Source organism: Neomonachus schauinslandi, chromosome 9 (assembly GCF_002201575.2).
Source record: "Neomonachus schauinslandi chromosome 9, ASM220157v2, whole genome shotgun sequence".
NCBI lineage: Eukaryota > Metazoa > Chordata > Mammalia > Carnivora > Phocidae > Neomonachus > Neomonachus schauinslandi.
In genome coordinates, this window is record NC_058411.1 from 142,583,078 (window position 1) to 142,608,810 (window position 25,733).

The 25,733-nt window shown below is 49.8% G+C and overlaps 1 protein-coding gene across 1 annotated transcript; it reads left to right on the plus strand.

The window, feature by feature from the left end:
- Positions 1-582: 582 nt before the first annotated feature.
- Positions 583-9,431, plus strand: BCL2A1 (BCL2 related protein A1). Its single transcript, XM_021680605.1, has 2 exons — positions 583-1,141; positions 9,150-9,431. Exons 1-2 carry the CDS (start codon positions 617-619, stop codon positions 9,255-9,257), a joined length of 633 nt encoding a protein of 210 aa, XP_021536280.1. The 5' UTR covers positions 583-616; the 3' UTR covers positions 9,258-9,431.
- The last annotated feature ends 16,302 nt before the right edge of the window (positions 9,432-25,733 follow it).

Sequence of the window (25,733 nt, forward strand, 5' to 3'; positions counted from 1 at the left end):
GCGGCTGGCTGAGCTCCGTCCCGGACCGTCACCAGCCCGGCTCAGCTGGGCGGCTGCCTTGACCCTTTTGTGCAGGTGACCTTCGTAAAACCACTCATGTCAACGCGAGCGATTCCGCGGAGTCTGGTACAGGGACAGCGGCGTGCGACCCCCGCCTCTGTCCAACCCGTAAGAGCAAGCCCTGCGCCCCTCCGCCGCCCGTGGTCTGCCTGCTGGCTCAGGGCTGACACGCACAGCTCGCACTGCGTGTCCCCGCGGCGTGGGGCCGCGCCCATGACCGCGGCTGCCGCGTCTCTGCTGACCGCCGTGCGGGCCGTTTCTGCCGTCTGACCACCGTGCATAGCGCTCGGCTGCGAGCGTGGCAGCGCGGGCTCGGACGGCAGTCTGCACGGATCTGTTGGAGGACCGGCCGGATTCGCACACGGGCCGCCCCGCTGCGGGGGAGAGCGCTTCTGGTTTCTCTACGTCCTGCCTTCAGCCCGTAAGTCCCCGAGTTAATCACTGACAGTTTGAGGAAGTGGCCTCTCCTGAACTGCTTTCCGCTTCCACGTTTTCAACTTTCTCTTTCACACCCAGCCCACGCCCGAGAGTGACGAGGAGGAGGGACCGGCTGGTGATGCACACAGAAATTCCACCGGCCTCCACGCGTCGCCAGGAGTCACGGCCCCGGTCCCGCCGGCGCTCGCCTCATTTGGCCTTGGCTGGCCGGCGGGCCGGGAGGAAGATGACGGACTGCGAGTTCGGGTACACCCTGACGCTGGCCCAGGACTACGTGAGGCATGTCCTGAGGGTCCCGCAGCCTGGCTCAGCCCCCAGCAGGGCGTCCCGGCTGCTCCGGGACGTGGCCTCCTCCGTGCAGGGGGAGGTCGAGAAGAACTTGAAACCGTGCCTGGACAGTTTTGATGTGGTGTCCGTCGACACGGCCAGAACCATATTCAACCAGGTCATGGAGAAGGAGTTTGAAGACGGCGTCATTAACTGGGGAAGGATTGTGACCATATTTGCGTTTGAAGGCATTCTCACCAAGAAGCTCCTCCAGGAGCGAATTTCCCCGGATGCCGATGCTTCTCGGATTTCTTACTTTGTGGCAGAGTTCATCACGACAAACATGAGAGAGTGGATAAGGCAAAACGGAGGCTGGGTATGTACACTGGGAACCTTCTTCACGGCTCTTACCTTTGACGTAGAAATTGGCAGCTTCTTGCTAGTTGTTAAAAATCCACTAGCTTTTTTGGGTGGCTTGTTTTTAAAGGTTCTCATTTTTAAAACAAGAAGACATTTCTGGCTCATTTCCAGGGAATCCGAGCTCTGTAGTTGGCAGATACATGAGCTTGCCGTTTTTATTCCTAACAGCGTTAAGCGATGGGGGTGAGATCGGAGAGTCACGCAGCATCACCCCAGTGCCCTGTCCGTGTCAGCAGATGGGGACCCGGCCGGGACTCAGCTCTGGCCAGGCTGTCATGACAACGTAGGTTTAGTAAACAAAGAGTTGGTATGAGATGCTGTTATATTTGGGTAGTTATTATGTTGCAAAACACATCTTTGCAAGTTCATTGCTTACAAATTGATTGTTTTTTCAGTTTTCTAATATAACAAATTCTGGCTGTTAAAGCCTGTTGATAAAAAAAAATAATAATGTGCTGTACCACCAGTAAGAACTATTGGGGAATTTCCAACCAACAACTCACTTTATTATCAAAGCCTCAAAAAGCCCAGAGTGGGAGGCAGAGAGTGCTGTGTCACAAGTCATTGAGAAGGGGCTTTTCACAGCTGGACGGCAGGGCTCGTCTCTAGACCCAGTACACCTAACACGGGCTTTTTCAAAGCACTCACGTCTCCGTGGATCCTCTGCCTCCAACCCCCAAGCCTGGACTTCTTCTCTCCCTAGAGAGGAGGTACCCACCGTCATTAACTATGTTACATGCAAATCTTGCCCATTGAATATATCCATAGAAAATATACATAGTGCTTTTTGGGGCGCCTGGGTGGCTCAGTCAGTTAAGCAGCCGGCTCTTGATTTCGGCTCAGGTCATGATCTCAGGGTCGTGGGATCAAGCCCCGCATCGGGCTCCGCAATGAGCGTGGAGCCTGCTTAGGATTCCCTTTCCCTCGGCCCCTCCGCCCACCTGTTTCTCTCTCTCTCTTTCCCTCTCTTAAAAAAAAAGAAAAAGAAAAAGAAAATATAATATTTTAAAGAGTCCTATGGAAAAAAAAAAAGTCCCACATACACGCTGTTGTCTGTCCGTGCTGTGGAGGGTCTGGCCGGCTCGGGCTGGTGGAGCTCTCGGTTATCTCCACTTTGCCCCACAAACAGTACTTCCCCGAGCATGTCCATTCACGCTCCCCTTGGGACAGCGTGTCCATTTCTCAACGTACCAGATCCTCGCCTCCAGGGAGGCCCCACAACGCTGCCCCCACACCAGCTGACCTATCCTAATTTCCCCCCTCTGCTGGGTTAGGAGAATCTGACCAACTTCTCTTGTTTTAGTTCTTGCTTTCTCGGTTGCCAGTGAGGTTGAGCACCTGTCCCCACCTTTACTGACCAAAGAATTGCCTATTTATAGTCTTTGCCCATTTTCCTACTTTTTGTCTCTTTCTCGTTGATTTGTAGCAATTCTTTCTTGTATGTTTTTATTTTCAAATTTTTTATATATGAAAAATATATTATTGTTTATTCTTTTTATATATGTGGCAGACATCTTCTGATATGTTAACTGTCTTTTAAAACTACAGCTGCCTTCCATTATTATAAATATTTTATTTGTATTATTTATTTATTTATTTTTAAGATTTTATTTATTTATTTATTTGAGAGAGAGGATGAGAGGAGAGAGAGAGCACATGAGAGGGGGGAGGGTCAGAGGGAGAAGCAGACCCCCCGCCGGGCAGGGAGCCCGATGCGGGACTCGATCCCGGGACTCCAGGATCACGACCTGAGCCGAAGGCAGTCGCTTAACCGACTGAGCCACCCAGGCGCCCCTTTTTTATTTATTTTTTAAAGATTTTGTTTTTAAGTAAACTCCCTACCCGATTGGGGCTTGAACTCACGACCCCGGGGTCAGGAGTTCACACGCTCCTCCGTCTGGCGCCCCTGGTTATTATAAATGTTCTAACGCTTGCTGGGGTTGTGTCCTATGTGCTGTGCCCCGCATCGCCCCCTTCCTGTATCGTCATGGGGCGTCTGTTGTCCCTGACTCGCGCGGACTTGGAGCTGGATGAAGCCTGGGGGTGCCGGGTCCTGCGCTCCTCCGGTCGGCTGTGGGAAGCTCTGCTGGCCACGGGGGGAGGATTCCACCGAAGGCGACACTGTGTAGGGCAGGGGCCCACGTGCGAGCCTCCGTGGGCCCAGACTGCGCCCTGCTGCTCCACACGACTTGTCACACACACTGATGAATGTTCCTTCAAAACTCAACTTCTCAGTGACGCAGTCTGAGCTCGTGGAACTCATCATCCTCAGTGGGGGTGTGGGGTTGCCTCTGAGGACTTCCAGACGTGCACTTGCCTTCCGGGTGGCCCAGGTGGGAGTGACACACAGACTCACACGTGTGCCCACGCGCACACTCAGCGTTCACGGGGCCCTTCGGTGTAGGAGGGCTTGGAGCACCCGAGGAGCTTAGGCCTTGGACGTGGCTTTTCCGTGGTCCTGTGAAGGCGTGGCTGTGCCCATCCGAGTCAGCACAACTAGCATGGCCATGTGAGACCTTCCCAGAAATGCTGACACATCCGCTCAAGCGAGGGAACTGAACACGGGAAGGGGTCATCCGGGGGCAAATGGCATAATCACACGCCTGCTTTTGTAGAGTCTGAATTTACGGATTGGTGAAAAGTGCTCCAAAATGACAGATCCGGAAGCACAGGGTCCATTGTCCTGTCTGCTGTCACCCAGATTTGTGGTCAGGGCTCCATATTAGAAATGCAGGCCTATGATGCGCGGCGACAGGAGCATTCAGCCCACGTGCAGAGCATATCTGTAATTTACCACCGTTTCAAGCGTGAGAACTTCCGGGTCGAGAAGGCGGCGTGTGAGGCGGCACAGGCATTACGAGCACCTGGGCGGGATTCCGGGTGCCCCCGGGCCGTGAACGAGTCAGCGGAACCTGTCCGAGCCTCATTTCCTCGTCTGTAGGATGGAGGAGGAGTGCCATCTACACCCAACTGCCGTCCGGATGCAGCCAGCCGCTGGTTCGCGTGAAGCTCCCAGACGGCTTCTGCAGTAGGACCCCACTCAGGTCCAGGATCACGGTCATGAGTACGGTCGTACTGCCGACTCCCTGGCGAACCACGCGTAGTCGCCCTGAGTCATACGCTGCAGTCAGACAGGAGTCCCCGCGGAAACCAGAGGCCCCGGGAAGATCGAAGACCAGTGCATCAGCAGTGGGCTGGTCGACTCCCCACGTGCTCTTTCTCGGCTTACCGGCTTGAGTGACTTCCCCCCCTCCCCCCTCCTCGCTCCCTTCTCCTCTTCTTTTGTGGGTGCTTCCCACCTCTTTTCTCTTCCGCTCCCCCGCGCACCGTTCCCTCCTCCTACCCCCTGCCCACGTGAAGGCCTGGAAGCGGAGGGGCTCCGGCAGGTCGCTAGGATGTCTCCAGCACCGGGGAGGAAAGGGGGCCCGAGAGCAGCCCTGGCCGCTCCCTCTGCTGTAGAGGCCCCAGAGGGGCTGGTGCCCCCCCCCCCCCCAGAGCATTCTCCTATACCTGTGCTGGCCAAGCGGAAAGGACACTCAGGCCTCGGCGCCACGCGGGAACAGGGCGGGTCACGCTGCTCAGGGCCCCACGGTCCTTCCCGTGCTCGGCAGAGGGCCCGCGACCCGGAAGGCACCCCACAAATAAGGGCTGATGGGCGACTGCGTGAACCAGCGTCGGAACGGAGGTCGGAATCCTGGTTTTGCCACTCAGCAGAGGTGTGATCCCGAGTGGGTCGGGGCACTAACCCGAGAGTCACATTCCTTGCGGGATGACCGCAGTACGGCATGATCTAGCGTACGCTCTGTGCGAACGCGAGGAAGACAAGCACAGCTACCTTCGAAGGGGGCTAAGAAGATGAAGACATTTCCATAAGAGTGCCTTGTAAAATGTCAGGTACGATACAACTATGAAGTGCGTGTGGGCAATTTCAAGAGGTTTAAATAAATCATTCTGAAAATCACCCACAGAAAGCCCCTTTGAAAGCTGGGATGTGCGGGCGGCGCTGGTACTTTCCAAGGAAGAGCGAGGACAAGTAGTTCTTGTCTGCTGCTGGTGTTTTATGACCCGCTTGCTCTAAAGGGTGGTCTGCACGAAAGGATGCGCAGAGACATGTACGCGAGCGACTCCGTGTCCCGTTGGTGCAAAGAGCTCCTCGTGAGGTGACAGAATCTCCAGGAGTCCCTCACACCCTTGGATTAGATTTGGGAGCCAGATTCTTCCTGTGCGTCTCTTGAATTTTAACTTGAGATTTAAGATCATTTTGTGAAAAGGACGCTGAGACAGAACTCGAGCCTCCCTGTGGGTCCTTCCAGAACACTCTCTGGCCCTGGGCGTCACCCTCCACTCCCCCACCCCCTACGTCAGCTTCATCAGCGAGTCCTGTTGGAGGCACCTTTGAAAGCGCACCTAGACCCCGTCTCCCTCTCGACGGTCCGTAGCCTGTCCCGTTTCCCTGCTCCGGTCCTCGCCCCACCTTGGCCTGCTCCCCACGGGGCAGCCAGATCGGAGGCCGCCATGTGCTGGCCTGGCCGGAACCCTCTCCGGCACCCCTTCACCCTGGGTGCAAGCACAAAATGCGAAGTCCTGACTGCTCTACTCAAACCCCATCGGATCTCATTTTCTAGGAGTCCCTCCTGCGCTGTCTTGGCTCCAGCCTCCCAGGATGACTAAGCACACTCCACCTCCCCCCTCCCCGCCCCAGGGCCTTTGTACTGGCTCTTGCCGCTGCCTGGAATGACCTCCCCCCAGAGGTGTGCATGGCCCCCCGTGGCCCTCCCCGGGGGTGGGGGGGAAGGGGTCCCCCTCAGCCGCCCCATCTCTGAGGGCACCCCCACCGCTCGACCCCTGTGCCCTGCTCAGGACTGCGTGTCTCCGTCGCAAGCCTAGTGAGGCCAGGGGTCCCGCATGTTCAGGTCACCTGTCTGTTCCAGTGCTTAAAACAGTGCCTGGCAGGTGGCTGATGATCAGTAAATATTTGTTGAATGAATAACTGAGTGAATAATCACTAGAGAAGCATGGGAATAACACCATGGTATTTTCCTAGATCTAAACTATTCTGAGAGTCTGGTTTTCTTCGAATTATGGATGCAGGATATTATTTTATGCTTTAGGCTTTCTTGAAGCCGAGGAGGCTGAATTTAATATAAACTATCCCCAGAAAGAACCAGATCTGGGCACTCCTTGCTTATTACTGCATTACTGACAGGATATTGAATCCCTAGTTCTATATCTATTCTCATATGATTTTTTTTTTCAAGAGAGAACGCGAGCAGGGTGGGGAGGGGCAGAAGAACGGGGGAGACAGAGAATCTTAAGTAGGCTCCATGCTCAGAGCGGAAGCCGATGCAGGGCCTGATCCTAGGACCCTGAGATCATGACCTGAGCTGAAATCGAGAGTCGGACGCTCAACCCACTGAGCCACCCAGGCGCCCCCACGTAATGGTATTAAAATACATTGAAAATATATGTGTGAAAGAAGAAAAGTCACTCCCATCACCCTAACGTGTCTGCGTGCATCCATCGTATGTAATTAGAATGACGGTGCATGTAAGAGTTTCTCATGTGATTTCACAAATATTTTCAACCCTGCCTCACGGGCTCCATGCTGCCATTTCTAACGTCTGCAGAATATCTCACCAACTTTGTGCATCATGAACACTTAACCAATTCCCAATTATTAGACATTTGGGCTGCCTTCCTTCTTAGAACTAATGTTTCCAGACTGGCCCCGTGATCAGTGTCTAACAAGGGACGGGCTGGCTGACACGGTGTGTGGACCGTTGCCCTGCTCGCTCGGGCCGGAGTACGTGGTGCTGCTGTGCAGCATCCCTGGCATCCACCTGCAGGACTCCGCGCCCCGAATGCCCGCTCCCCATCCCTGCACCCCAGGATCGCGGCAACCACCGTCCTGCTTTGTCTTTATGATTCTATTCTGAGTACTTCATGTAAATGGGATTATGTGCGGCACCTGGGCGGCTCAGTCGTTAAGCGTCTGCCTTCCGCTCAGGTCACGATCCCGGGGTCCTGGGATCGAGCCCCGCGTTGGGCTCCCTGCTGGCGGGGAGCCTGCTTCTCCCTCTCCCTCTACTGTTCCCCCAGCTTGTGCTCTCTCGCTCTCTGTCAAATAAATAAAATCTTAAAAAATAAATAAATAAAGGGGGCATCTGGGCGGCTCAGTCGTTAAGCATCTGCCTTCCGCTCAGATCATGATCCCGGGGTCCTGGGATCGAGACCCGCGTCGGGCTCCCTGCTCGGCGGGAAGCCTGCTTCTCCCTCTCCCACTCCCCCTGCTTGTGTTCCCTCTCTCGCTGTCTCTGTCAAATAAATAAAATCTTAAAAAAAAAGGGGGGGCCTGGGTGGCTCAGTTGTTAAGAGTCTGCCTTCGGCTCAGGTCATGGTCCCAGGGTCCTGGGATGGAGCCCCGCATCGGGCTCCCTGCTCAGTGGGGAGCCTGCTTCTCCCTCTGCCTCTGCTCCTGCTTCTTTCCCCTCTCTCTCTGTGTCTCTCTCTCTCAAATAAATAAATAAAATCTTTTAAAAAAATAAATGGGATTATGCGGTATTTGTCGTGTTGTGACGGGCTTAGTTCGCTGAGCGTCACGTGGTCGAGGCCCGTCCACAGTGTAGCGGGGGTCAGAGCCTCTTTCAAGGCTGACTGGCATTCCACTGTATGAATGTTCATGTCTGGCTAATCCGTTCATCAGTTGATGGATGCTCGGGCTGCTTCCATGTTTTAGCTACTGTGAATTCTCTCCTTTTAATTTTAGCTGTTTATAGTTTAAAACCCTCTAATCTTCCTAGGGCTGAATTTGTCGGTTTTTCCCTTTGCTCACTCTCTTTGGTGGAGAAGCGGAATGTAGGTGAGATGTTAACTGCCCAGTTGTAACAGACAGTGGTCACGGTCGTGGTAACAGAAGCCATCTCACAGTGCCCCGTTACCACGGGCTTCATGAAATCCTGGGAAGGGAAGCAGCCAGGGGCATGCAAACCTAGAACGAGAAACTTGTGCGTGTGTAAGTCCTGAGAGAGAGGGAGCAGACTGTTGCCCCCATTAGGCCAGGACATCGTGTCCTTAAGTGCAACACTTAAATATATTATTCCAACAATTTTCTAATCCTTTGGGTAGTTGTTTGGAAGCTCGTGGAATGAAAAGAACGGTGTTTGCATTCCCTTCCAGGCCCAAGCATTAAAAAGTTAGGTGACGCCAAGCAGCTCACTTTCTCCGGGGCCTCAGTTTCCTTGTTTGCCAAAGTAAGAGCAGGCATTAGGCTGGGTGATCTCAGAGGTACTCTGCAGTCAGGATGCTCTATAATTACCGTCATAAATTACAGTGCACAGTTCACACCCTGTTGTTTTAAAACTATGATCAGAAAGAGAATGAATCATAATAGAAACAACAGCCTCTTCATGGGCTCCGAGGCACTGCTGCGTTCGGCTTTATCGTGAGCCCTCATTCCGGTTACAAACATCAATGCATATTTCAATGCCAGACAACAGAAAATGAGAAGAAATGAGACTTTCTATCCTCCAGAGCTGTGCTGTCCAGTGTGCGGCCGTTGAACACTTGAAATGTGGCTAGTGTGATTTCGGATGGGCTGTAAGTGCAAAACACACAGTGTATTGTAAAGATTGGGTCCACAGGATGTAACATAGCTCCGTAATTTTCACATTGATTATCTATTGAAATCATAATATTTTAGATAAATATATTCTTTAAATTGGTTTTACATATTTCCTCTTACTTTAAAAAGATGTGGCTACTAAGAACTTGAGCTTCCGTCTGTAGCTCGCACTGTTTCCGCTGGACGGCGCTGCCCCTGAGCGATGGTGCGGATGGACGGGGGAGACCAGGGTGGGCACGGACCAGACCAACTGTCTGCTTTAGTGAAGTGGCAGTTTCTTTGCTTTTCGTCCCACTAATCTGTCTCCACTGATTTTTAAACTGTGAAATTTATTCTCCAATAGGAAGACGGCTTTGTAAAGAAGTTCGAACCCAAGTCTGGCTGGCTGACTTTTCTGGAAGTTACTGGGAGGATCTGTGAAATGTTCTCTCTCCTGAAGCAATACTACTGACCGGCCCACAGGGACACTCCCGATTGTGAAACCTGCCCAGTTTCCTTGACTCTTACAAAAAGTGTTGCCAACACTTACTTCTACTTCTAAATAAACAACTTTGGTGATGTAACTCGATGTTTCCATGTTACGGAAATTTTGTTCTCGTTTTAATGAATAAATTGTGTATTTGCCTCAGTATGTAATTTGTGTCCTGCCTGGGAGTTGAGCAAAAGGGCGAAGGGGACAGGTATTGAATCGAGGGGAGGAGGGCCAGGAAGGGGATGCCTTTTCTGCCCCGCGGCTGATTTTCTTGAGGGTGTGCTCATTACCCTGAAGTCATTTTCCGTGTCACTCATGGAGACTGCATGGGGGCGAGTCTGTGTCCTGCTCCCCTGTGGCCCCCGTGACGCTGATCCCACCCCCACCGACCCTGCTCCCTGGCCCACCGTTCAGAGTGGACAGATATACGGCAGCGACAGACGCAGGATACTCGGGTAGTCGGAACAAAGGCCCTTAGGTCAATGACTCATTGTTGAGCCATCGTTCAACTTTCTCCTTAAAAAAGTTCATAAATTAGGGGGCGCCTGGGTGGCTCAGTCGGTTAAGCGTCCGACCCTCGGGTTCCGCTCAGGTCATGATCCACTGAGCCCCATGTTGGGCTCCACGCTTGGTGCAGAGTCTGCTTGAGGATTCTCACTCCCTCTCCCGCTGCCCCTCCCCCCACCAAATAAAGACTTTTTTTTAAAAGTTCATAAATTAGAAAATTTTGTCTTTGGTTACATCCCGAGTTCCAACTTTAGGTCAGTAAGTCTGACTGCAGGACAGGAGTGCCACACTTTGTCCTGGACCTTCCCACGCTTCCTCGTCCTCCGGGGACACAATCTCCGTCCCCTCCCGGCTTGTGTTACCTTTCTTAGGGAGTAGCTGATCTAAACAAGAAACCGGAGCCCCTTGCTCTCAGGCTCTGAGCCTTCTCCCAGGGGATTTCAGCTGATCCATGCTTCACTTCCCCTGTGATTCTCTTTTTTTTTTTAAGCTGGTTTGAAGAAACCCCTTCAGAAATCTCTCTTCCTAAAGTAGAGGTCTCCTTCACAAGTCTGCACAGAGATTTCACAGGCGTGCTCTCAGCCCCAGGCTAGTGCTCCCCACGGCCGCTGCGGACTACAGAGAACCAGAGAACTGAAGAGTTTCTATTGTGTTTTATTCCATCATGACAAGTGTATTCCCTAATCCCCATCCCCTGTTTCCCCCTTCACCCCCCACCTCTCCTCTGGTGACCATCAGTGCGTTCTCTGGAGGTAATAGTCCCCCGTGATTCTTAACAATGTGGATTAGGACGCTGGGGCAAGTCAGTAGGGAAACATTTTTTGCAGAAGTAACTTTGGCTGATTTATCAAATCACATCTGAGGGCCAACCACCTGGGCCGCCTGAGGCTTGCGTCTGTCTGGAACAGGGAGCACCTCTACCCTGTTGTTTCACCTCGGTGCTCCCGGCCCCCTGCTCTATGGGTGAAGTCCTAGCTTCATGTTCCCATGAATCGGAACTCAGTGCTGAGTCACGAGTGGACAGAACAAGAAGCGCATGGCACTTGCTTACCTGCAATACATTTACACAAGAAACCACAAACCCTGCCTTTTTTTTTAAGGGAGAGCTAGAGAGCATGAGTGGGGGGTAGAGGCAGAGGGGGAGGCAGAGAGAGAATCTCAAGCAGGCCCCATGCTAGGCATGGAGCCCGATGCGGGCCTCGATCCCAGGACCCGAGTGGAAATCAAGAGTCGGACGCTTCACCGACTGGGCCACCCGGGCGCACCCAAACCCTGGCTTTTATGCTACGACGATCTTGTTTGAACAGAGTAGGACCTGCCAGGAAGTCAGTGACACCTCTGGCTTGGTTTGTGACCTGGTTTTTCAAACTGCAGCTCCCTGCGGGTTTTATTACTAAGAAAATACAGGGGAGGGTTTATGATCCTCAACTCTTCGCTAATGCCACCCACAAAGATGAAAGTGAAACAGATCACAGACCTAAAAGGAGGTTAAAACTATAACAATCCCAGAAGAAACATAGGAGAAAATCTTCACAACCTTGGAGTAGGTAAAGATTTCTTAGCTACAAGACAAAAACTGCACCAGAAAAGAAAAAAAACCTAAAAACTATACTCTTATGAAGACAATTTAGAATTATATCTCAATAAAGTTGTTAAACTCAAAATGGCAAGGCACAGAATGGAAGGTAACACATGTCCCACTATCTGACAAAGGACTTGCACCCCGAGTATATGTAACCCTTACAATTCGGTAACAACACAACCATCAACCAAATTAAAAAATGGGCAAAAGACTGGAACGTACACTTCAGGAAAGCAGATGGGCCGAGTACGCGTGGAAAGGTGCTAGACGCTACCGATCACGGGGAAACGCACGTCGGAACCACCGTGAGACTCGCGTACACCCTCCCGGATGGCTCACATGGAGAGGTCTGACAGCACCAAGCTCTGGGGGAGACGTGGAGCCACTGAACTCTCTCATGCATGACTGGCACGGTGTAAAATTGTACGTCTTTGGGAAACAGCATGACAGTTTCTTCTAAAGTGAAACATGCACTGACCCTAGGGCCCAGCGGGTCCACTCCTAGGTGTCCACTCAACAGAAATAAAACATGTCCACGCTATTCCCAGCAGCTTCATTCATGATGGCAGAAAGACCCGGAAACAACCCAAATGCTCCACAAATTGTAGCACGTCCACATAAGGGACTATTACTCAGCCATTATCAGGCACGGGGTGCTGGCTTGTGTAACGGGATAGACAAATGTCAAACACATGCTGAGTGAAAGAAGTTAGTCACGGAAGAGTGCATCATGTGCTGTGTCGTTCACATGAAACAAGAGGACAAATCAACGGTTGGTGGCAGGAAGCAGATGAGTGGCCGCCTGGGGTGGGGGCTGGGGCACCGAGTGGGGGAGGTCTTTCTGGGGTGATGAGCATGTTCCACACCTTCACTGTGGTAGTACACATACACTTGTCAGAATTCATAGAGGCGCTCACTTAAAACAGGTGCATTTTATTATACATCACATCTCAATGTAGTTGATTTTTAAAAAGCTCGTTTTTGCAAAAAAAAAAAGATAAACACTCATATAAACGCTGCACACTAAGGAAAAGTATAAAAGGAGAGAAATAACATCACCCCAAATACCAATTTAAAGCGGAACACTATCGGGGTGCCCGGGTGGCTCGGTCGGCGAAGCATCCACCGCTTGGTCACGGAGTCTGTCCCTCTCCCTCCGCCCCTCCCCCCACACTCACTCTCACTCTCTCTAAAATAAATAAAACTTAAAAAAAATAGAGTGGAATGCTATGAATGCTCAAATAAAGTCCTGAAGCACTATTATTTGTGCCCCCGGTCATGTACAAGGACGATGCGGTTCCATCCGTAAGCCTGTGGACACTCTGCAAGGCCCTCTGCGTGGGTGGCCCTCCCTGCGTTTCAGCTACGCCCCCCACGGTAGCCTCGGCCCGTTTGCAGCACCTTCTCCCACAGGCTTTCACACGTTGTCCCCTCTGCTTAGGACACTTCTCTACCTCGTCCCCTGCTCAGGCTTACTTGCCCTTCAGATTTCGGCTCAGAGGTCCCTGCTTTGGGGATGCCTTGCCTGACGAGGTTAAATTCTCCTATTACAGTCTCCCCCAACACCACTATCTCAATTAGAGTTTTCTATTTGTGTGATTTTTAAATCAGTGCATCTGTTTCCCAGCAGACAGCAAGCTCCCGGAGGGCAGGAACCATGGCTGTCTGTGCTCACCTTTCTATCTCAGAGTCTAGTTCAGAGCCAGGTGAAAGCTCAATAAACGCTTAAGAAACACACGAATGGACGTGAGTTCGTCTGGGAATGCGTCGTGCCCGTGAGGCCGGGGAGGGGCTGAGCGTCAGGTTCACCGACAGCGCAGCAGAGTAATGGCTGTTCTCCAGGCGCTAGTGTCTCCAGAGAGTCACTGCCTTTGATCTCCTGCTGGTCCCCTGAAGCGGCTGTTGTCCCCGTCTTAGAAACAGGCTTAGAGGGGCGCCTGGGTGGCTCAGCCGTTAAGCGTCTGCCTTCGGCTCAGGTCATGATCCCGGGGTCCTGGGATCGAGTCCCGCATCAGGCTCTCTGTTCCTTGGGAGCCTGCTTCTCCCTCTCCCACTCCCCCTGCTTGTGTTCCCTCTCTGGCTGTCTTTCTCTCTGTCAAATAAATAAAACCTTTAAAAAAAAAGAAACAGGCTTAGAAGCAGGGAGAAACTTGCCCATGTTCGTGGGGGTGGGTGGGTGGGTCACGCTGGCCCTGAAGCCACCCTGCACCTCCTCTTCCTGCACCACTTCCTCCTGGTCCCATGGTGCCGCCCAGATGCCGACTTCCCCATCCCGTTCACACGCTGGACCTGCGTGTGATGGCCAGTGGGGTGCAGCTGCTGCCCCCACTGAGGGCGTGCGTGCTCAGCAGCCAGCTGGTGTCCTCATCTCCCACGTCTGTACCCCTCACCCCTTCATGCGTCTCCTCCCTGTAGAACTGCCCTAACCGCGACTGGTCATCGCTATCTTGGATCAGGAAGCTTTCTGCAGAGGGTGCCAAGCTGCTGGTGGGGAAACGCTGCCTCGGGTAACTCCATGCAGCATGAACGTAAACCCTTTCTTTACAGGGGCTGACTCGGTGTGGCTATCTCTGCTGGAAGATGCTATTAGGGATACGGCATCGGGATGGACACGGCTAAATCTTTTTCCCACGGTGTTGGTGGGTTTTCTCTGATTCATCTGGCTTAGGAAGGAAGGCAGGATTTTCAAGACAGCTGACTGAGCCTAGCGCGGATGCGCTGCTTTAACGGAGTAAACCTAACTGGCTCCCAGGAGAACCAAACCCGTGACCAGTGTTTTCTGGAACTGTTCTAAAGCACAAGGCTGATGACCCTGCTATTTGAGCAACTGAAGACTGTATATATAGGAAGCATCTATTATAGACACTTGCCACACAAGTATTTGACACAATCTCATTCCTGCTGACTTTGCTGGTCCTGCCTGAGAACTCCCGCATGCCCTGCCCGCCACCTCCGGAGGCCTACTGTGCACCTGCCTCGGTGTATTTTTCTCCCCTCCTGTTAAGATTGCGGAGCCATGTATCGGGAGGCCAAGCCCTACACTTGTGGATTAGACCTCTCTCCTTCCTGCCTCTGCAGGAACATCTCTTCAGCCTCCCTTATTGTAAAACCAAACAAAACCAAACACACCACCTCTCCGTGCCTACCCTGTTTTTCTGCTCTCACTCATAGAAAAACTCCTCAAAATAGAGTCCGTACTTGCTCTCCAAACTCTCCTCTCATTGTCTCTTGGACCCTAGTATCAATCAGACTCTCACCCCCATGAGCAAGGTCCAGGATGGATTCCCAGTCCTCAGGTTTCCTGGCAGGATGACGCCGGACACAGCAGATGACTCTCTACGTTGTTAGCTGGCTTCAGGGACACGGGTCTCACTCACCACTCAGTCCCCATCTCCCTCAGTGAATTTTCCTCATCTCCCCGAGCCAACTGCCCGCCCCTGAATACCGAGGCACCCCTGGCCGGTCCTCGCTTCCCTCTCTTCCCACACCCACACTCGGACTTCAGGTATCCCATGTAGTGAGCTGGCTTTACGCGGGGCCACCACACGCTGGCAGCCCCCAAGTTCACGCCCGCAGCCCAGACCTCTCCCCTGAATTCCAGACTCAGATGTTCAACTGCTGATCTGACACGTTTCTACCTGGATATTTAACAAGCATATCAAACTCCATCATGTGAAATCTAAATACCTGTCACTGCTCCCTAAACCTGGAACCCCTGTATCCTTCGCCATCTCTCCATCCACTCTGGCAAATCCTTTAGGCTCTTGACTCCTTTTCTCTCATACCCCAAATGCAATCTATCAGGAAGTACTATTTGTTTCCATCATCAAAATAGACAGAGGAGTCAGCAATTTATTATCATCCTCATTACCACTACCCTGATCCACATCACCTAAAATCTCTTGCCTGGGTTTTGCAGTAACCCCCTAACTGGTCTTCTTGCTCCTGCCCCCCCACAGTGTGTTCCCAACATGCAGCTCCAAGGGTCCTTTAAAAGGTGAGGGAACTTGGGGCGCCTGGGTGGCTCAGATGGTTAAGCGTCTGCCTTCGGCTCAGGTCATGATCCCAGAGTCCCGCATCGGGCTCTCCGCTTAGCGGGGAGCCTGCTTCTCCCTCTGCCTCTCTGTCTCTTATGAATAAATAAATAAAATCTTAAAAAAAAAAAAAGGTGAGGGAACTTGAATGAGGAAGTCTCGGGGGTGAAAGGTGCAGCCTGGAGAATATAGTCCATGGGCACTGTGACAGGGTGGTGTGGTGACAGGCAGGGACCACACCCGTGAGGAGCACAGCATAACCTACAGTGAAGGTGAATCACCATGTCGTGCACCGGAAGCTAACGTAACATTGTGTGTCAGCTACACTGCAATAGAAAGAAGAAGGAACAAACATTAAGATATCGTATGGTACCTCTCTACTCAAAACTCTCCAGTGCTTTTCACCCCACTCCAAGTAAAAGTCAGAATTCTTACGACATTCTTACAAGGATTCTTTGTCTGTTATTCTCATGACAAGGCTTTCCACGGCCCACCTGCCCTGTGAACGACCCGAGCTCATCCGGCCGTGCCGGGCGCACTCTGCATTCCTCCTAGCCTCCTGATTTCTGCCTGGGATGATGTAGGGCTTCCGAAGATAACAGACCTGGGGGGACACGGATGGCGATGACTCTATCATGAGGCCCCACCCCACACCCACAGAGTTCCCTGGGGATGCAGAGATCAAGCAGCAGCATCCCCACTGTTGCGGGTACGTGCACGCACAGTACTAGTGCTTCCAGTCCTCGATGGAGACGCAGCGAGTGCCCGCTGAATTGTTACCGCGTTCGCAAAGATTTGGACTAAACGAGGAAGACCCTCTTCCCCAAGAGTCAACGCAGTACTGAACTAGACAACGCTCTTTTCTTGTTACAGGGTTCTACCCAGCACATAGAGCCCTCCAGAGTAGCCAGGGATGCCCAGGAAAACAAAGCCTCCAGGGCTTAGTAGAGGCGTCTGTCCAGTACATAAGCCCCGGAGCTCGGGGGCTCCCTCCCCTGGGAGTCCTCAGCAGCTCTGTTTGCCTATTTAGCGTGTCCTTCGGCCTTCAACCTTGTTGATATTCAACCAGCTGCTCAAATCATGAACTAGGTTTCCGGGAGTCATCCTCGAACCTTCCTGACCTTTATTCCTGTTCTTCAACCCAAAATTAACCAAATCCTGGCAACTTCACTTCTTGAATATCTCTTCATCCATCCATGTCTCTCCTTCTAGCTCCTTAACTCCTACACTCATCCAAGCTACCATTACTTCCATCCAGGCCACCCTCATCCATCACTGACCCCGTCTGGTACATTCAGTACAGCTAGCATCCTCATCTGAAAAGTAAATCCAACGTCACCCCTTTGCTTAAACTCATTCAGTGGTTTTTCATTACTCTTAGGAACTCAAATTCTTCCCCGAAACTCTGTGTCATTTTCCCTCCCCACTTGAGTGTGCACTGGACTTAGTGACTTGCTTCCAAAGAACAGAGTGTAGAAAGGGGAAACCACGCCACGATGGAGAAGCTGGCCCATATGGCATTAGCCGGGCGACCACAGTTAGTGCGTGCTGATGGCTTGTACCTTTCGGTATCATGTGATGAAAACGGCATTGAATCTCTGGGGTATTCCTCCCCAAGCCCATAACCCCGCGAAAACATCCATCACAAATTGAGGGATATTCCACAAAATACCTGGCCAGCACTCCTCCAAACTGTCAAGGTCATCAAAGCACAAGGGAAGTCTGAGAAATGAGCACAGTCAAGATGAGCGCGACTGAACAGGATGGGACCCTGGGACAGAACACGGGCGTCAGTAGGAAAACTTGAGAAACCCAAACGAAGTCTGGGGTTTACTTAACAGCAGCGTATGGACCCTGGCTTCCCGGCTTGGACACATGGGTACCATGGTAACGCCCGGTGCTAACCTTGGGGGTCTGGGGGAGGGGCACACGGGGACTCTGTATTTCCTCTGCAACCTTTACGTAAATTTAGTCTTTAAAAAAGTTTATTAAAACACAAAGAGGGGCGCCTGGGTGGCTCAGTTGGTTAAGTGACTGCCTTCGGCTCAGGTCATGATCCTGGAGTCCCGGAATCGAGTCCCGCATCGGGCTCCCTGCTCGGCGGGGGGTCTGCTTCTCCCTCTGCCCTCTTCCCTCTCGTGCTCTCTCTCTCTCATTCTCTCTCAAATAAATAAATAAAATCTTAAAAAAAAAAAACACAAAGAGACAAATCAAAACCATCCACGTGGTCCGTGGTCCAGGCCCAGCCCCTCAGCCTCATCTGCTTCCTCTCTCTGCAGACGACACTTTCCAGCCATCTTTCAATTCCTCTGTCAGGTCAGTCACAATGTTGCTTCCTTGAGGGCCTTTGCATATAGTTGCTTCTTCTTAGAAAACTTACTCACCTCCCCTTTCTGTTCTCACCCACCCTGTGGCCTGGTTAGTGCTTACTCCACCTCAGGATTTCAGCAGAGACGCCACTTCCTGGCGACCGGGCGGGTGGTGGGGGAGGAGGTGCGGGTCATCAGACACCTCCTGACCTGTCTAGACGGAGGGGATGCTCTGTGCAGGAGTTTGCATGAAAGTTCTATTTCTTCCTGCAAATTGGCACTTGGCTTATACACCAATCCGTGGTAGTGTTTCCTGAACTTTAATACGAATACAAATCACCTGGGGATCTGTCAAGATAAGAATACAGGTTCTGGGGAGAGCCTGAGGCCCTGCCTGCCTGACAGGGTCCCAGGCGGTGCTGATGTTGTGGGGTCACGGACCACGCTCAGAGCAGCCGGTCTTGGTAAATGGATCGCATTTTGGTGTGCTGATGGAAATTACGTCTTGGGTCTCTGCGTGTAAGAACGAGACCAAGCGTATAAGTGAATTCAGTGTTTGTTTCACTTTTGATGATGGAAACTCTATTTACTTCTGCTACTCCCTCTTTGAACCTGCCCATCCCCACCCACTTGCAAATTTCCACGCAATTCGCTGCAGGGGAGGTGTGCAACGTGCACAGCATCATGGATGTGAATCAGCGGGTTTCCCTGGTGACGTTCTGACTTGCCTTTTTAAATTTCTAGAATGGCTACCCACTAGAGTTGAGGGAGGCACCCTTTTCTGAATATTCCCTAGTTTGCCAAGTCTCTCTTCAACGTGGTTCCGTACTCCAGCTACGGTTTGACCAGTGAAGAGTACAAGGGGTCTTTTCTCTTGACCTGGACTTCCATCAGAGCTTGAGATTTTACTAGATTCAACCGATTGCTTTCCCACTGAGTTTGCTCATGACCCAGCCTTCACCCGCTGACTTCACCAACATCCACCCAGCACTCGAGCCGTCCCGGGTCCAGCGCTGAGCTCCGAGGATGCAAGCCACTGGTACACGTGGTCCAGGCTGACAGCCACGGGGGACCAGAGCAGGCGGAGAGGACATGCTGGGACACAAGAGGCGGCGGCTGAGCCTTGGTTTCGCAGATCCTGATTTCTTTCACGTAGTAGCTCCACACAGTAAGCTTGGGCAAGCCACGGATGGCATCCAAGCCTGTTTCCTGCGCGGTGAAAACCTCACGGTAATGCTGCTGTCATGGTTTCTAAGTCCAGAACCTTTCTGAGGTGGCAGAGCAACGTCAGTAGGTGCTGGCCAGCCCTGACGGGCTCCTCCAGCTCAGACGGCCACTCTCCTCTCACCCATGCCCAGCAGGCCGGTGGTAACCCCAAGAAGCTACTCCCACTGCCCTGCGATAAGGAGCACGGACGTTCTGTCAGGGAGACGGGTGGGAGGAACAGCTCACAACTGAGGAGGCCCCCCCGGACGGCTTCCCAAGCTCCTCTTCCTGGCTGTGGCTTCCAGGGGCTTGTCTCCCCGGCTCCCACCTCAAGTGCAGGGCAACTGTGTCAGCCCCGCCACAGTCTATTGGACACCCCTTCCCTTGGGATGCAACAGAAGCTTCTCTGACCATCTTATGCACAACAGGTTAGGGACCATCTTTTTATTATCGTGGCTTTTGGTCTAAAAACCAAGTACCTTATCAAAGTCTTTCTTCTAAAAAAAAACAAAACCAAAGTCATCTACACGGTGCTTTCCCAGGAAGAATTCCAGCGACGAAAACCTTCTCCCCATCAGCACGTTAGGGCAGCTCGGCAGTCAGCCACGCCCCAGGGTCTGGAAGGGCAAGGCGCCGTGCTAGGGAGTGGAAAGCAGCAGGGCCGCACAGGTAGCTGAGAGGAGCGGTCCTATGATGGCAGGTGTTTACCAAAGGAATTTTAAGAGACCGTGATAGGATGAGAATGCTTTCTTCCTAAGGAAGCTAAGTTTGGCAGTGCTGAGACCAGGTTGTAGCAGTTCAATCGCTGGCAGATCAGTTAGGAGCCTGATGTAACAGGTGGGTAGGGTGGTTAGTAAATGTGTATTGAGTCAACTAAAACTAGTTTTTTCACAGGATGGTCTCTCCCATTCCATGCTTCCACCAAGTTTATTTACTGAAGTTTTTTTTTTTTTTTTTTAAGATTTTATTTATTTATTTGAGACAGAGAGAATGAGAGAGAGAGAGAGAGCACATGAGAGGGGGGAGGGTCAGAGGGAGAAGCAGGCTCTCTGCCGAGCAGGGAGCCCGATGCGGGACTCGATCCCGGGACTCCAGGATCATGACCTGAGCCGAAGGCAGTCGCTTAACCAACTGAGCCACCCAGGCGCCCTACTGAAGTTTTTTTTTTAATCTTTTCTTTTGAACCAATTTTAATCTTACAGAAAACATTGCAAAAATGGACTTCCCGTATACCCTTCATCTAACTTCCAACAGCATCTCACATAATCTTAGTACAGGTATCCAAGAAAGAAACTAATGTCCATATCACACCATCACCTCACATACAAGCCTTCCCTGAATCCCACCGGTTTTCCCACTAAGGCCCTTTCTCTGGTCCAGAAGCCCATCGAGGACAGCTAACTGTACTTAACTACCCTGTCCCGTCTCCTTCGTCTCCAATCCCCAAGTTTCTTGGGCTTCCGGGACTTTGAGACTTCTGAAGAGTGCTGGTCAGGTGCTTATAGAATGTCTCTCAATTTGGGTTTGCTGTTTCTTCATGACTGAAGTTTTCCTGATTTTTCTAGCAGGAAGGAGTACCACATAAACAATTTGTGTCCTTTTTAGTGCACCATATTACATCTACGTAATACTGCACCATGTTAACATCTATTAAGTATCTTGTAGGGAGATACTTTGAGACCACAAAAATGTTCTTGTTTCTTATTCTTTTGCCTGCTGATTTTAGCCCCCATCAACAATTCTTACCTGCACTGATGATAAGTGCAATGTTTGCCTAATGGTGATTCTTGGTTTCCATCATTCCTTCCACATTTATTAGCTAGAATTATAGGATAAGGAGCTGTGACTACTTGTTTTCTTGTTATTTATTTACCATTATTCATTTATCAATCACCATGGACTATGGATATTTATTTTAGTTCATGGATTATAGAGTTAAATTATTAGTTTGTTGCTCAAATGGTCCGAGCTTTGGTCCCAGCTCCCCTTCTGACATGCTCCCTTCCGTTGGGATCACTTCCTTACCTTGTGGCACCACCAGATAGTCCAGGCCCATCTTGCTCCTGCCTCAACTCTGGAAGCCCTATATTTTTGTTGGAAAATGACATTTGGAAACCAAGATCTGGACGCTAGACTTCATTGCTATGGAGGGTCATTGCTTCTAGGTCCTCTCACGAACAGAACTAGGAAACATAAGTGTATGTATGTAACACACATCTCTATTTCTCTATCCATTTGTATATATATTTAAAATCACAAATTTATATCAACACTTCCAATTCTAAGGCAACACAACAGGGTTCATTCCAACCTTTACTCCTTCCTTATTTGTAACTTGTTTTTCCTGATGGGGAGAAACCGGGACTCTCATTATCTACAATGTATTTACTTATTTGCTCAGTTCTAGAACACAGATAAAGGAGTTTCATAATTACTAATTTAATTTATAACCCTATGGAAAACAAATGTCTTAACTGGAGTGCTATATTAGTGTAGAGCTGTTTTAGTCTCTAGTCTTACAGTAGACAGTCAAAATGCTGTTTTCTGAAGTTACTTAAGTTGGTTCTTTTCTTCTCCACCATCCAATGTCGTGGTGATTCTTAGCCACGTCCAGCACAGCTCCGTCCCGTCCCCGCCTGCACTGTTTCGGCTTCCTTCCACACCTTGGCTGTATGGATGGGCACACGTGTGTATGCAGATGCTGGCACGCTTCTGAGGGTCAGAGCTACCCAGACCGGTGTCGTCGAAGAAACACCACTTTCCCCTCGTCACGTGGCTACTCCCTTCCCACTCCCCGACCCTGTCCTCACCTCTTCCCTAGGGGACCCAAAGTCTGTTTCCAGTTTATATGTATTGCATTTTTTTCTTTCAGAAATGAGCAGATACGTGTAGATTTTCTTTTATACTACTGTTTATTTTACAGAGATGTAATGGACATTAAATTCACCCTTTTAAAATGTACAATTCCGCAGTTTTTAGTACATTCACAGTGCTTTGCAACTACCATCTCAATCTAATTTTAGAACATCTTCATCACCCCAGACAGAAACCCGTACTCCACTCCCCTCCTTCCTAGCCCCAGGCAACCACTCATCTACTTGCTGTCTCTACGGATCTGCCTGTTCTGGAATTTTTTTTTTTTTAAAGATTTTATTTATTTATTTGACAAAGAGATAGAGAGAGAACACAAGTAGGCAGAGGGAGAGGGAGAAGCAGGCTCCCCGCAGAGCAGGGAGCCCGATGCGGGACTCGATCCCAGGACCCTGGGATCATGACCTGAGCCGAAGGTAGACGCTTAACCGACTGAGCCACCCAGGCGCCCAGTTCTGGATATTTTATATAAATGGGACCATACAGTATGTGGCCTTTCGTGTGGCCTGTCACTAGGCCCATCCATGCTGTAGCATCTCACGTTCCCATGAGCACGAGGGCTCATTTCTCCACATTCTCGCCAACACTCTTCTGTGTTTCTGATTATAGCCACGTGTGTGTGTGCGAGTGGTATCTCTTTGTGGTTGTGGTTTGCATTTCTCTAATAACTAATGATACTGACATCTTTTCATATGCTTATTAGCCATTTGTGTATCTTATGTGGAGACCTGTCTATATTTAAGTCTTTGGCCCGCTTTAAAATAGATTATCTTCTTTTATTGCGGAGTTGTAAGAGTTCTTTATATATTCTGGATTCAATTCCCTTATCAGATATATGATGGTGTCCTTTAACGTACTAATGTGTTTAATTTTGATGAAGTCCATTTACTTTTCTTTTGTGGCTTGTGTGTTTGGTGTTGTAACTAAGGAACCATTGCCTAATCCAAGGTGATAAACATTTATGCCTATGTTTTCTTCTGAGAGTTTTGTTTCAGCACTTATATTCAGGCCTTTGATCTACTTTGAGTTAAATTTTGAATGTGGTGTTAGGAAAGGGTCCAACTTTCTTGTTTTCCATATCCATCACTGTCTGTTGGAAAAGACTATTCTTTCCCTATAGAATCATCTTGACACTCTTTTTCAGGAAAATCAACTGACCATGAATGGGAAGGTTTAGTTCTGGGCTCTCAATTCTATGCCATTTACCTATCCTTCTATCTTTATGCCAGGACCACACCGTCTGGATTACTGTATCTTTGTAGTAACTTTTCAAGTTCAGTAGTGTGAGTTTTCCAACTTTGTCCTCTTCTTTCAAGAATGTTTTAGTTCTTCTGGGTTCCTCGCATTTCCATGAGAATTTTAGGATCAGTTTGTCAATTTTTGCAAAAAAGCCAAATTTGATAGGTATTGCGTTGACTCTATAGATCATTTTAGGGAGTAGTGCTATGTTAATATTAAGTCTTCCAATCCATGAATATGGGATGTCCTTTAATTTATACAGGTCTTCTTTCTTTCAACAGTGCCATGTGGTTTTCAGAACTCTAACACTTGTTAAATTTATTTCTAAGTATTTTTTTTATGCTATTGCAAATGAAATTGTTTTTTAAATTTGAACCTATCTGCATTATTGTATAAATCTGTATTAGTGAGGGTTCTCTAGAGAAAGGGAATCAATAGGAGATCTGTATGTATATATATAGTCTTATTATGTACAGCTTATATCTTGTTATATATACTTATTATTATACATACTTAATAACATATATATTATGAGATATACATATAAATCTCCTACTTATGTTATCTCCTGTTTTAGTTGGCCAGTAAACAACATAGGCATGAACTGCGTGGGTTCACTTACACAAAAATCTTCTTTAATAAATATAGTCCAGTACTGTAAATGTATTTTCTCTTATGATTTTAATAACATTCTCTTCTCTAGCCTACTTTATTGTAAGAATACAGTCTATAACACATACACAAACTAGGTGTTCATCACCTGTGCATGTTATCTGTAAAGCTTCCATCAATGGTAGGCTATTAGTAGTTAAGTTTTTGGAGAGTTGATTGTGTGTGTGGGGGGGTCAGTGCCCCTAATCCCCACGTTGTTTGAGGGTCAGCTGTGTATGTAGCCTGACAGAACCAACAGGAGTTATCTCCTGTTGGTTCCAGACTTATGATAAAGAACTGGCTCACATGATGATGGAGGTCAGCAAAATCTCCAGGGCCATGGTCCTAATTTGAATCCAAAGGCCAAGAAGCTTCTGTAGAGCCAGAAATATGTCTCGTATGAATAGTGCCAGGCTGGAAGATTGGTCTCATATCCTGCAACTTTGCTGAGCTCCAGTTTATTAGTTCTAATAGCTTTTTTTACGGATTCCTTGGGATTTCCTATATATAAAATCATGTCATATGCAGAGATAGTTTTACTTCCTTCTTTCCAGTCTGGTTGCCTGTCATTATTTTTCTTGCCTTACTGCCCTGTAACCCAACTTTTAAAGAGTTCTTTATTAAAAGAAATTGACCCTTTGTCTGTGGTTTATGTTGCAAGTGTCTCCTCTCATTTGTCAGCTGTCTTCTAATGTTGTGTATGGCTTTTTATGCTGTGCAAAATTACAAAAAACTTGTATGTAGTCAAATTCATCAGGTTTTTCTCTTATTGCCTTTCCCCCACACTGAGATTAAAGAGGAACTGCCCTCTCTCCTTGTACAGTCTCAGGTTTTACACTAGACCCTTAATTCATTTGGAATTTTTTCTTATGTATGGTGTGAAATATGGATCCATAATTTTATCTTTTAAAAAAACGGCTCTCTAGCTCTCCTAGGACCATTTATTTCAAAGTTGATGCTGGCCCCAGGGATTTGAGACACCATCTTTGTCATATACTAAATTTCCATATGGCTTCAGGTCTATTTCTGTGCTTTCTATTCTATTCCATTGTTCCACCGTGTGGCAGTCCATACTATTGTAATTACAGAGGTTTTAAAGTATGTTTCAAGGTTTGGAAGGGCCAGTTCCCCAGGGGGGCCTTTCATTTTCCGTGTTTTCCTGGCTCTTCCTGAATGTTTGTTTTCCCATAGGAACTTCAGTAAAATTGATTAACATAAAACTTAACTAAATTTTCTCAACTTCTCATTATTTTACAGTTCCATTTCTTTACCTGTAAAATAAACGAACCCTCTCACCTTTTCATCGGGTCACTGGTGTCAACCTGTGAGGGGTAAAGCTAGAGTTTAAGAGCCTTTCTCCACACTGAGTTAGTCCCTTGAATTATGGTCTTCCTTCTTCCCAATCCAGGTAAATGCTCTGCAAGACAAAGAAACCTTGGTGTCTCCATCTCCCCATTGTTTATTCCTGAAGGAACAGAGCTTTCCTAGGAGGCCCAAGTTCCAGGCATTGCACAGTGAAAATACTGCTGTACTTTGAACCTGTCATAAACTGGGCAACTTACTCTGAGTCCTAAATTCTCCAGAGGTGAACACAAAAGGCATCCACCGCATCAACGGTCTGTCCTGTCCCTCGGTAATAAACCGGCTCCCTCCCGCCCACTGGAAAAGAGAAAGGAGTGTTTTTGCCAAAAAACTAAATCATTTTCGCTTTAACCAGTAGATCTGTGTATCCTGTGTACTTCTCATTGGCCTGCCCCTGCACTCTGGTCAGGCCCCACACAGCTCCTAAGGACCGCAAGGCTCACTCACAGGAATCTGCGCCAGCGCTGCGGCCCCCACGGGCGCCCCGTCCCCGAGCCCAGGCCGGGCCACAGCCGGGTCGGGAAGCCGGGGCCAGGCGGTCACTCGACCCCTGGGGCCGCGCCGAGCCCGGACAACAGCCCCCTCCCCCGACGCTCCCCCGGGATCACCCGGAGCCCGGACCCTCCCCCCTGGGAGGTCCTCCGCCGACCTTTAACCCTCCCCCCGGGCCGCCCCGAGCCCGGACCCTCCCCCC